General features: G+C 28.7%; 1 protein-coding gene across 3 annotated transcripts; it reads right to left on the bottom strand.

Moving 5' to 3' along the window:
- Positions 1-213: 213 nt before the first annotated feature.
- LOC103572291 (TBC1 domain family member 20) lies at positions 214-8,335 on the bottom strand. 3 transcript variants are annotated; one of them, XM_008550819.2, is made up of 8 exons: positions 8,121-8,335; positions 7,700-7,978; positions 4,147-4,400; positions 3,965-4,084; positions 2,654-2,900; positions 2,379-2,582; positions 2,090-2,309; positions 214-896 (listed from the first exon to the last, which is right to left on the bottom strand). In XM_008550819.2, the coding sequence occupies exons 3-8, from the start codon at positions 4,262-4,264 to the stop codon at positions 591-593; spliced, it is 1,215 nt and encodes a 404-aa protein (XP_008549041.1). In that variant the 5' UTR covers positions 4,265-4,400; positions 7,700-7,978; positions 8,121-8,335; the 3' UTR covers positions 214-590. The 3 variants fall into 3 exon arrangements, with proteins under 3 accessions (XP_008549041.1, XP_008549043.1, XP_053595960.1); XM_008550821.2 differs by having other exon boundaries at positions 3,965-4,066; XM_053739985.1 differs by lacking the exon at positions 7,700-7,978.
- Positions 8,336-12,660: the final 4,325 nt, after the last annotated feature.

Genomic DNA, 12,660 nt, shown 5'->3' with positions numbered 1-12,660 from the left:
TTTCTGAAATTTAAAAAAAAAAAAGAAAAGAAATTTCGAGCAGTAAATATCTTATTTTAAACATTAAAATTTGTGAAAGTTGTCTTTTTTAAAATACCAAATTGTTAATCAAATAAAAAGTTTTGTTTCCTTATTATATCTGTGTTATTATAAATTTATGAGCTATATATACATTCAATAGAAATATGATCAAATAAAAACTATCTTTTCTAATAAAAATTAGCTAATTTTTATTCTTGTGACTTATAATTCAATTGTACATTTTTATATTTCTTAGATTTAACAATTTTATGATCATTTTTGACAAATTTATACTTTCAATACATGTAAAAATTGTACATAGAATTTAATTACATATTATGACATGATATATAACGTAAAAGCAGGACAGGAATGATCAAGTTTTCCTAGAAAAAAATGCTGGACTACAGTAAATGTTCCTTTTCCAGAGCAATCATCTCAATCCGTTTTCATTGCATGAATAATAAGGAATTATCTTTGGAGAAGGGTACATAATTCATAAATATTTCAGTATTTAAAAATCGAAGTATAAAATTATAATTTATAACTAAGGCGATAATTAGCTAATGTCAGTTAATTCCAGAACCTGTTTTCAAGAATGCATAAAGCCCAATTGCCAAAATGGTAACGACAGTAATAGTTCGATAACGTTTGAAATGATATGGCAACCTTGATTGTGGTAATGATACTTTAAGTTGACGTTGCTTTTCTGACTTTCTTTTACTATCTTCCGCTTTTAGTTTCCATTCTTGTTCTTTACGCCGTCGTTTTTTATCATAATCATGTACATTTTTTATTATTGATACAGGTGGATAATCACGATACAAAGTTTCGGCATTTACTAACAAATTTTCAAAAGGCAAATCACTCGGTAGCTGAAAAATATTGTTTTAATAATTTATAAAATAATAATTTCGGGAAGACTTAAGTTGCCTACATTGTTTCTGCTGGATCTATCAAATGCCTATATTATTTTTTGTACATTATAAATACTTACTACTCAATTGTCTATTAACAGTACAACTATTGCATAGTTAGGATACTAAGATAGTCTTGATGTAGCGAGAGCAATGTTTTTAGTACGAGTCGTAGGGTCACATGCACGTGCCGAAGGCCCGGCTAAAGACTATCTGAATGTCCTACAATGCACTATATTTTATTCAACGATTACCTGGTATACGCGATTAATGACAACCTGTGAAGCAGAGTCTGTGGCTGTTTAGCGACACGGTGCATCCACGAAATTACAAAAAACCATCAACTCTAAAATTCACGAGTTATTATGTTTAATAGATTGAGTTCAGTCGAAAATCTTGAGACGCGTTGTGAAATTTTATTATAACACTCACTTTTCATAATGCTGGTGGAAAACGAGGAAATCTACTTTGACTTTACTCAACTTCTTTGCACCGGTCGATGAATAGTCGTTTAGTAAAATTGCCTAATAGGGTGTTGAATAAAATTTACTTTCTACGGTTCTACTGCCTACTTAAAAATAATTCATAATGTTCAATTGACTACTATTTAATCGTGTACCCAAATCAAAGGAATATCTAATTAATGTATTTGTATACAAGATTCTGATTAGTTTGCTGGGAAAATCAAGTACTTGTTGAGAAGAAACAATCAATGTTCACGACTGATTATTTGAGAAAAAAAAACACAGCTGATCTGAAAAATATCAGTTTTCACAATAGTAACTGGAAAACTTCACAGAGTATTTTTTATCAGAAATTGATGATCTAATGGAAGGAAAATAGAACAATTGCGTATATAGATGCCTGCCCGAGCCGAAGGCATGGGTGGCAAACACGCAGATTGGGAGGTCCTACCTAAAATTTTGCCTCTGTTTGAGGGAAGAACGGCACATGCACTAATTTTTATCATTTGTTTTCTCATAAGAGAGAATAACTTTTTTCCCTCTTAACAGGGCAGGAATTCACGCTTTCGGTGCAGGTATGGTGAATAAAATATTGTAGGCATTTGATACATTCAGCAAAAACAGTGTAAGAAATTGACGTCTTCCCAAAACTTTTTACTAACTAAAAAAATACATGGAAATATTTACTGTACATAACACTTTATGCGTATGTCCCATATCAGGTGTAGTATCAAAGATTTCATTAGCTCTATGGGCAACAATTATAGTACTAAGATACAGAGGCATTAATAATGGAGAGCTAAGAAAGAAATCGAACAACCGATGCAGTAAGCTTCGATTTTCAGAAAATTTATGAGCATACCACGTTGTGTACTCTGCCAAAGCAAAGTGTGGAAATAATTCTACACTGTTAAATTATAATTATTAATTTTTTATTCTTTTTTTTTAAATTCATGTCTGTAATAAAAAACTTTACTTTTCAAGGTGTTCCAATAAAGATGGATGTACTCTTTCTAAGAGAGCAAATATATAAAATAATTCTTGATTAACTTTTTCCATAGTTTGTTCCATAAATCTTTCTAAAAATTCAATTGATATTTTTTCAAGAACGTGTAATCCTGGTTTTAAGCCCATAACGATTAGTACTGTCGCTGCCACATCATTGTAACCTTGATAATAGCTACATACACAAAAATTAGTCAAGAAAAATCTCATATTTATTGTTATTAAATGCAAAATGTTTGTATATACTTCATATTCGGGTGCTTATAAAGTACCCAGCAAATAATCTTTGTAAGTTCATTATGAAAGGTATCTATTTCAGACTTAGTTGCATTATGTGATAAGTGACTGCCACTACGGGCTACGTCTTTTAATATTTGTTGATATATTTCATCTGGTATAAGGGTGTGAATACTGTCTAGTTCTTCACCTACTTTGTTTGATTCATTATCTGTTAATCTTAATATCTTTGGCCATAATACCCTTCGTATATCATCTAGAAATTAGTTTACAAATTTATAAACATTGATTAGAACGAATACTTGGAAAAAAAAAAATTGAAATACAATTTTATGTTAGAAAAATAATTAATGATTACTATCAAATTTACTCTCTTTGAAATAATCTCACGGAAAAAAATATTGTGTATCTGTGTTAAAAACGGTCCGTGTTAAATTTTTGTTATTGATTATTTTTTGTTAAATCAACACATTTCACTGTGTTAGTTAAAAGTTTTTAATCGATATACTATTTAACGCTAAAAGTGTTACTCAGTACAAAAATTAAAACTATCGACATATATTAAAGGAGGGGGGGGGGGCTAGTTTACTTAATATCTAATTAATGTAGTGAAATAAAATACGTAAAAATCATACTGGGTCTATAGTTCCATAATTTTTTTTTTACCAAAACTGCTAATTTTTGGCGATTTTTATGATTTTTTGCAATTTACTTAAAATTTTGGGGGTGTACGGGCAAAACTGACTTCAGATTCGGATTCAGCGCGTCGAAATACATATAGATAGGTAGGTTCGGTCAAAAGTACAGACCACTTTTTTTATTTTGTGTGTCGGTGTTATTATTTACAATTAGTATTAAATATTACGTGCTTTTTTACTTAATCTGACTAATAAAAACATAGTTTCCTATCAAAAAACAGTTGAATGTTAAATAATAATAGTCACTATTGATGACCTCAAAATTATATTTACTGAATATTTATATCACAATAATAAAATGTAAAAGTTAATATTTTTTTTGTGTCGCCACTGACATTAAAAAAGTGTTGAATTTACGTCTCGTATAACTTGAAATTTGTATCAAAATTTTAACACAAATAATCTATGTTAAAAGAAAAAACATAAATATTGTTTGGCCCGTTTCTAACACATAGGTTGCGTTGATTTTAACACAATATTTTTTAATGTGCAGTTTACAATTTTTTAAATATTTATAAGAACGAATACTTGAAAAAAAGTTGAACAATTTTTTGTTAAAAAAGTAATTAATCATTGTAATCAAATTTATTTTATCTCTGAAATAATCTTATTTATTTATTACCAGTAACAAATCCTAATTTGCTAGATCCAAGTCGCTTAAAGTCACCGTATGTCAGATCTTGCTTGATAACATTGTTTCGTATGACATCTATTTTCAGTCTCTCTAAATGGTTTAGGCCAACTGAATTCGGATAATTATCCAATATTAAATATCTTCGTTATAAATATTTTCATAAATTTTACCTGATGAATTAGCCTCAGCAGTATCAGGTATTTTTGGTATACCATCTGTCCATGCTGGATATGAATCCGGTAAAGAAACAAGAGGAACTCGATTTATATTGTGATCTTGATCATCCATTGCTAGTGTACTTTGATTTGTGGTAATCTTTTTGATAAGACTTTATTATCACCATTAAAGTGCCACATACCAATTGAAAAGTTATACAAGTGCACATCATAACTTGTTCATAAATTGAGACATCTTTTATCGATACCTTATTTTAGAAAAATTTATGATGGTAAGTATTGAATGAATGTAGCCCAAAAATTATGCAAATTTATAAACAAAATCAATAACGATTTACATGCACGAAAAAAAATATTCAGTATAACTTACTAAAAAATGTGTGTCAAAATTACTATAGTCATGTGGAAATGGAATTAAAATTTCCTAATTAGATTCTTATTCATGATTTGGAATGGTGAAGAAATAACTTTTAGTTTAAATCTACTATTTGCAATTTTATAATCAATTAGAACTGATCTGTATACGATTTTTTAAATAAATTGACGTTTATACTAAGATAAATAATGAGAATTCCGGAATTTCGAAAACTTTGTCAAGAATAATTTAAGGGAAATTAAATGATCTACAAAAAAAGTCCTATAACATTGTAAGGTAAGTTTGATGAATTTAATTTTGACCTTGAATAACTTCTGAAGAATTAAAAAAAAATTTTGCCATGTTATTTAAATGGGAAATAGAACATTGCGAAGAGGTAATTAAGTTTTTAATATTAATAGTAAGAACTTAAATTGTAACAGAATTTTTTTTTTCGTCATCCTTAATGATATTTTCATAGTAATTTGAAAAAAGACGATTTGACAGCCGAAAAGGAAATAGACTTCTCATTTCATATTCATTAATTTGCCGTTAAAAGTCATTATAATTTCCAAATGAATCTCATTTCTTAAAACTACATTTCTTAAATAAAAGATGTAGCAAAAGTTGATTTATGCATTGAATGAATAATTCAATTATCAGAGAATGTTTTTACACGACTCATAATGCGAATCATTAGAGAGTGCTTTACTATCGAAAAATTCAGTTTGCCTCTTTTTCGCGACTGTTTATCCTGTTTTACTTTTGCAAGTCCACGAAGCTCAACTAAGTTACACATCATCGGATAGAGAATTTAATAAGGATTAATTTTATTACTAATGAAGACCAATTTGATGCATTAAATACCTAAAAAAACATCAAAATGTAAAATAAAATTTTCCCGTCAAGTAGTAGAAACCCTGCTTAAAAAATCCGATAGATTCTTATAACTGTATGTTTAATGCCCTATACTTAACTATAGCACTTCTCATAGAACTCATTTATTCTTATAAAATCTCTATAGGAATGCATGAGAATTTATTGGATTTTATGAGATTTACTAAACAGGGAAATGTGTCCGTAACCCGTAAACACAAAAACTCGAGAAAAAAGCCATTATTTGGATCACTTCTTTTTTTAAAAGATTATTTTAGGGCCGAAGAAGAAATGTGTCATAAATGGCTATCAAATTCGGCCTCGTTTAATTATAATTAATAAAAAAATACAATTGATTTTTTGTATTTCTATGTATGTTTTTTACATTTACTTCCGTCACAACAGTCGCGCCTGCGCGAAGACACATAGCTGACTATTTTTTGGAGCGAAATTTGAATTTCTAGTGTAATAGAAAGGAATAAAAAAAAATTGTCCTTGGAACTTTTATCGTACATTTTTTTACACGACTCTTAATGCGGAGCATTACAGTGTACTTTACGATAAAAAAATTCAGTTTGCCTCTGTTTCGCTACTGTTTTTTTTTTTTTTTAATTTTAATTTACAAAACTTTTATTTTTATATATTTTCCACGATCAAATGAGTATTAAGAGTCGTGCACTTTTGGATTTACCAAATTTTTCTATTTTTACGAATGAACTGTTGAATTTTATGATTATTTTTATTTACTAACTTTATTACTTTACTTAATCAGTTTTCTCTAGAATATGGTTAAAATTAATAAGTTAAACAATGGAAATCGAAGCTTGTTCAAGAATATCAGATACAATAAACAAAAATAAGCTATCAGCTAAAAATGATTTTGTTTGAAAATCCAAGGTCAGGGTTGCAAATAGCGCATTAAATTTATAATTGCATTAGTGTTTCAATTAAATCTTTTTTTTTATTTCAAAATCAAAAAAAAAAAAAAAAAAAACAAATTAAAAATAATTTTTTAATTTTTCATTCAATGTCTTTGAATTCAAAATAATTTTTAATTTTTAATCCTACGTTTTTGAATTAAAAATTAAATTTCAAATTCTTAATTCGTAAAGTAGCGTTAAAATCTAATGGCTTAGTTTTTAAATTTACGGTTTAAAATAAAACATGGAATGAACAATTTCAATTCGGAAAACCAGATTCTAAAATTTATTTCTAAGCTGAAATTCCATATTTAATAATTGAAAAGTAAATCCAAAATTTTAATTAGCCATAGCTAAAGGGGACTAAAAAATTACATTCCGTTTTGTAATTTTCTATTATTATATCAAAAATTAAATAAAAAATTTTAAATTCCGAACATCGGATTAGTGTTGTTTTAATTTTAAATTCTCTGTTTACACTGAAAATTATTCAAAAAATTAAATTTTTGAATGTCTCAACTCTGAATGATCTTTTTATTTCGAATTCTATTATATCTGACGATCAAGAGTAAGTTTAAAAATATTTAAACTTGAAGGTCAAACGAAACAGTATTCTTTCCTGTTATAAGTGCTGTCAATTTTTTTTTTGTCTTGATTTCTTATCTGATTGCGTACCGTCTCTAAATTAAAAAGTAATTTCCAATTTTCGATCCCACGTGTTTGAATTAACAAGTAATTTTTAATTGTTAATCCCGTGTCTGAATTAGAATTAATTTTTTAAATTTTAAACCCACGTGTCAATTTAAAAACTAATTTTTTAATTTTTAATTTGACTTGTCTGATTAAAAATTAGTTTTTCGATTTTTAATCCCACGTGTGTACATTTAAATTAATTTTTAAATTTTGAATCTCTCGTGCCGAATTAAACACCAATTTTTAAAGTTTGAATCCCTCGTCTCTGGATTAAAATTAATTTTTGAATATTTAATCTCACGTTTCTGAATTAAAATTAATTTTTCAATTTTTCAATTCAAGTTGTTGAATTAAAAAATAATATCGCAATATTAATCGATATAATTTTAATTGCGGATTAAAAATTTAGTTTTCAATTGCAAATATTCTCATCAAAGAATTCGCAACCCTATCCAAGGTTTTAAACAAATCACCATTTTGGAGAATGGGCCGATTTGGCTCATTTTCAAACTAGATCAAGATGTTCAACAAAAAAATAAGTAAATCTTTTATCGCGATCCATAAAAATTGTAGCCGCTATCAGAGTGACGTGCGTTATATATATAAATCTATATGAATTTAACTCAAAATAAGTCAAATGCAGATGACAAATCGGATAACCTATAAAAAAAAAATAATCATTCGATTCTTTCCCAATACGTACTTCGTCAGTAGTTTTGAACCTTATCTCGTATCGGAAAATTAATTATCTCAGTGCTACAATGCAAAATTTTAACTGTCACTAATTTTTAACATGAATCGTTAAATTTAATAATAAGACTCATGGACGTTCCTCAATGACGATGATAAATTAAAATGTATTAAAAAATAATTTTGTTTAAATTTTGAACTCCAACGAACTTTGGTGCACATTGACAATAACTTAATTTTTTTTCCTGCACACTTTTTGAAGTATTTTATTCCAAAAAATCGTGATTTTGAACTGAAATATGTGTTTGTGCATAAATATTTATGAATCTTTTACATTTACTATTAAATAAACAATATCCGCAGATCAATTTACTATTACTATAAATTTAATATTTGCTATTTAAACTGTCAATTAATTACATATGACAACTTACGTTTAGAGAGTCAGATGTTTAATAAAGTCTACATTATCATGTTACATTAAATATATTTTATATATATTTCAGTAAAGTAGTAACATCAAAACTATTAGATTGAGAAAATATGAATTGTTTTATCTTCGTATGTTTACTTCTACTAGCTGATGACATTTAATGCTTGACGTTACACATTGTACAAACCGTGTTTTCATCACTTTTTTTTTACTACCCGTGCGTTTCTATATTAACTAGTATTTTAAAAACGGAAGTGTTTTCAGGTAGCGAACTTGACTGCAAGTTGACAGACATCCTTGACTGAAATTTGACGGCATGTTGACTGCAAGAAATTAACGTTGAGAGAAATATGAATTGACGTCAACTTGCTAGTATTTTAGAAATATATACATCTGACATAATAGCCACTTTAACTCGAAATTGAAAGTAATTTGACATTGAAAACGCATGACATTTGCTGACAATTTGACAGCAGAAGTTAAAGAGAAAAATTTATGGTTAATTTTCTTCAATTTAGAAATAATCTTGATAGCCACCCTAACCGTGAGTTAACTACAAGCTACTGCCCTATTGGGAACTGACAAACTGGGTCCCGCAGTCTGGTGGTAAAGAAGCAAACTAACGATAGCTTACAATACTCAAGTATATACACAGTAAATGCATGCTGTTAACATCTTCAATAAATTTTATACAACAAATTATCAAGAAATAAAAATTAAAACCGAAGTCGGAATATTTAGAGAACGTAAAAAGTCAAAAAATTGAGTATTTTCTGCAGTAAGAAATTGTCGGAGTAAAGCAAGTAAAAGTTTAAACGCAGTTCTCTATAAATTTCCGGAGGCTGGAGATAGTTCAGTGTTATTGAAAAATTTTTTTGATATTTTGGAAAAAGTTGATAAAATTACAAACGTGACAGGAGTTATTAAAAATAAAGAAAGTCACTCTTCAAATGAAAGTTTGTTCTTTACATTTAAAAAAAAACCGACTATATATTGCAAGATACGTTTGTAAAGTTTAACCAAAAACTTGAAAACTGAAAATATTATTTTTGTTTTTTCAAGTAAATAAATGTTAACTATGTTAATGTTTTTATTATTCTGAAATTTTTCAAATTTGTGCATTAATTTTATGGGGCCGAGCGCGGTAACTACGATATCTCATATTCATTACATTTTTCGCGGTTTATTCCTCATTTAATTAAATAGCCGACGAATAAAATTAGGTCGGGATCATGTATATTTTTATGTTTTGAGTTTTTATCCGTCCAAGATAATATATCGGGTAGGGATAGTTTCGCCAAGAAACTAGAGTGGTAAAACAGAGCGCCAAAAGCAGCAAAAAGAAATGTTGATAACGAAGAATGATGAAAACATAGTTTGTGTAAATTCCGATAGAGAGCGAGTAAAGTACTTATTCAGACATAAAATCAAATAAATACAACGACGAAATCACGAGATGGGGACACTTTGCCAACAAAATGGCTGCCTAGTCTGAAATTTACAAGGTTGGTGGCAGTGATATTAAAGGGGAAAGGGGGGATATTACCAAAAATTCATAAAGGAGTTCACACATAGAGTCATGAGTAATAATTGGTGCCATTGGGGTAGCGTTTAGGAAAAGTATAAATATCAAATACAAGTACTATATTTAGATAAAGCAGATTTTACAAAATAGTCTGCAAGTTTATTAATAGATGGCATATTCATACTGAAAATTGGTTAGATAATAAATTTCTTAGAGAACTTGTATGAAAATAGTAAGCATGCCGATTGGTTTATATATTGAAGCGAAGTAAATCTTTTAATATTATTATTTATAATAGTAATAAACAATTACAACCGATGTAAACTCTAATGATATGATTTTTATAATTCTAAATATAGTACAATAATATATTTAATCAGCATCTGAGTAAGAAATTGTACGATAGTGCAATTATTATAAAAAAATTACCTTGTAACTAATTATAATAAGAAAGTTTAGTACAGGTAAATAATATTATAATTATTTATAGAATTTTGAAAGCATTTAATCAAAAATATTTCAAACACGGATTAATTAAATTTATGGACGACTCTATCCACACGCAAAACTGACTCTAGCGTGACTCTAGCGTGAATATAAATTTTTATGGAAAATGAGCTTACTCGTGAGCTTTAGCGTGAACTTGAAGAATGACGTGAATATAATTCATATGTATTAATGAATTACTTTAAATTAAACTTAATCGTGAACAAATTTATCATTGAAAATTAAATACTGAATAGATTATATAAATTATTTTAAGTCATAAAAAAAATTATATTTTAAATCAGATCTCAAATTTTATTTTATAACTGTAGATTATAGAACTTATGATATGTTCAGCCAAAGTTAAATATTACAATATGAATAATATCAAGAAAAACATTTGGAATTAAAAATTGTGACAAAGTTAAGGTTATACCACAACGAAAATAAACATGAAAAGAAGGAATAGTTTTGTTTCCATGAGTAGTATCCCCATCGTGAACGTTCGGAAATCGAGTATAATCGGAAGAAGTCGACAATACACGATCATAGCAACGTTAAATTTGAATTGTTTTTGGCGCGAAAAAGTAATGACACATGATTGAAATATTAATATATATCGATTAAAACAAGGAATCATAATGAAATGAAAATTTACAATAATCCCCAATTAATTACAGACACATATAATTAATTATTGTTGATAACTATCAGAAACTGAATGTTTGTAATGATACGAATCATTTAACATACTTGATAGTCTTAAAATGAAAAAGAAAAAAAACTTTGAATGTATTGAATAAATACATTAAACGATTCTTAGTGTATCGATATTTGTAAATTTGAATAAAAGCGGTGTAACTATATTTATGCCAATGACAATTAGCCAAGTACATGCAAGATACTTATATCTAGAAGGCAGGAATTCTGAATACGAGTACAGGTGCCCTGACTTTCTTGATAATATTAGTAATATGTAGATTCTATCTGGGATTAATTTGAAAATGCTGCGTGAAGATACAGACATTGTAGCTCCAGAACAAGTCTCAGTACCAGCAACTTGCATCAGTTCTACTTATATTGACTTACAATTTCCCATCGCGTGCATATACAGAACTCATATTCCCGCTGCGGGAATATACCGAACTTATATTCACGCGGCGTGAATGTATCGAACTTGTATTCACGCGGCGGGAATATACCGAACTTACATTCCCGCTGCGTGAATATACCGAACTTAAATCCACGCAGCGTAACTTTCTCCACATACATAACAATATGAAGTCTTTAATTAAGACCGATAAATAATTACTTGCGTAAACATTATTTTAATTTATAGTAACTAGCGTCAGAGTTGGACTTTGAAGCTCCATAACAAGTCTCAGTAGCAGCAACTTGCATCAGTTATACTTATATTGACGTACAATTTCCCATCGCGTGAATTTACAGAGCGCACATTCCCGCTGCGGGAATATACCGAACTTATATTCACGCGGCGGGAATATATGGAACTTATATTCACGCGACGTGAATATACCGAACTTAAATCCACGCAGCGTAACTTTCTCCACATACATAACAATATGAAGTCTTTAATTAAGACCGATAAATAATTACCTGCGAAAACATTATTTTAATTTATAGTAACTAGCGTCAGAGTTGGACTTTGAAGCTCCATAACAAGTCTCAGTACCAGCAACTTGCATCAGATATACTTATATTGACATATAATCGCCCATCGCGTGAATATACAGAACTTACATCCCCGCTGCGGGAATATGCAGATCTTAAATTCACGCGGCGTGAATTTCTTGAACGTATATCCACGCGGCATACTCATATAACAACATGAAGAAATCAGTTAAGACTAATAATTGATTACCTATGTTAACTTTTTTTTTATTTATAACAACTAGCGTAGGACTACCACACTATGATCATTATTTAAAAATTATATTAATATCAAATGTAATAATCTAAATATGTAATTAATTATAAGTTATTGCAGATAATAGTTTTACTAGATATTCTTAATCGTCTTTTAACTCTGGAAGACTCAATATTTAAGTCATAAAATATTTTGAGATATTGATAACGCAGCTTTTGACCGACCGATCATACGAAACGGTGTTGGTAACTTAACATTGTCAATTGTTAAATCATTTAGTGACAACGTCTCGATTTCATTGCTGTTGTTATTGTCAATTTCTTTGGTTGACTTCTCTTCTAATGAAAGATCGCTGACGCCATTATATAAATCGCTTTGAATTTTTTTTAGTTTTTTCATCGTCGTCTCAAAAATTTTTTGGGATGATTTAGATCCAGTAAAAATTATATCTTTACAGACGTGAGAAAGTATATTTTTTTTCTGACTTTCTGACAATTTTTTTGGACTCGCGATCTCGCTAATCTTCACACGCCTCATTTTTGGAGTGGAATTGGTCTCTTGATCCGTCAGTTTTAAGATATCATCATTTTGTTTCCATCGATCAGGACATAATTCTTTTTTAAATAATGATAGATTGAAACA

This window comes from Microplitis demolitor, chromosome 6 (genome assembly GCF_026212275.2).
Source record: "Microplitis demolitor isolate Queensland-Clemson2020A chromosome 6, iyMicDemo2.1a, whole genome shotgun sequence".
NCBI classification, from domain to species: Eukaryota; Metazoa; Arthropoda; class Insecta; order Hymenoptera; family Braconidae; genus Microplitis; species Microplitis demolitor.
The sequence above is the reverse complement of the archived record's forward strand: the minus strand, read 5'-3'. Positions and strand labels throughout refer to the sequence as shown.

What these genes read in the sequence shown, in the direction of transcription:
- LOC103572291 (XM_008550819.2), bottom strand. Translation starts at nt 4,264, where the DNA reads ATGGATGATCAAGATCACAATATAAATCGAGTTCCTCTTGTTTCTTTA. An exon ending in TGCTGAGGCTAATTCATCAG is followed by an intron (nt 4,085 to 4,146) that starts GTAAAATTTATG and finishes ATCCGAATTCAG; the next exon opens with TTGGCCTAAACCATTTAGAG. An exon ending in CGCATAAAGTGTTATGTACA is followed by an intron (nt 897 to 2,089) that starts GTAAATATTTCC and finishes AATATTTTTCAG; the next exon opens with CTACCGAGTGATTTGCCTTT.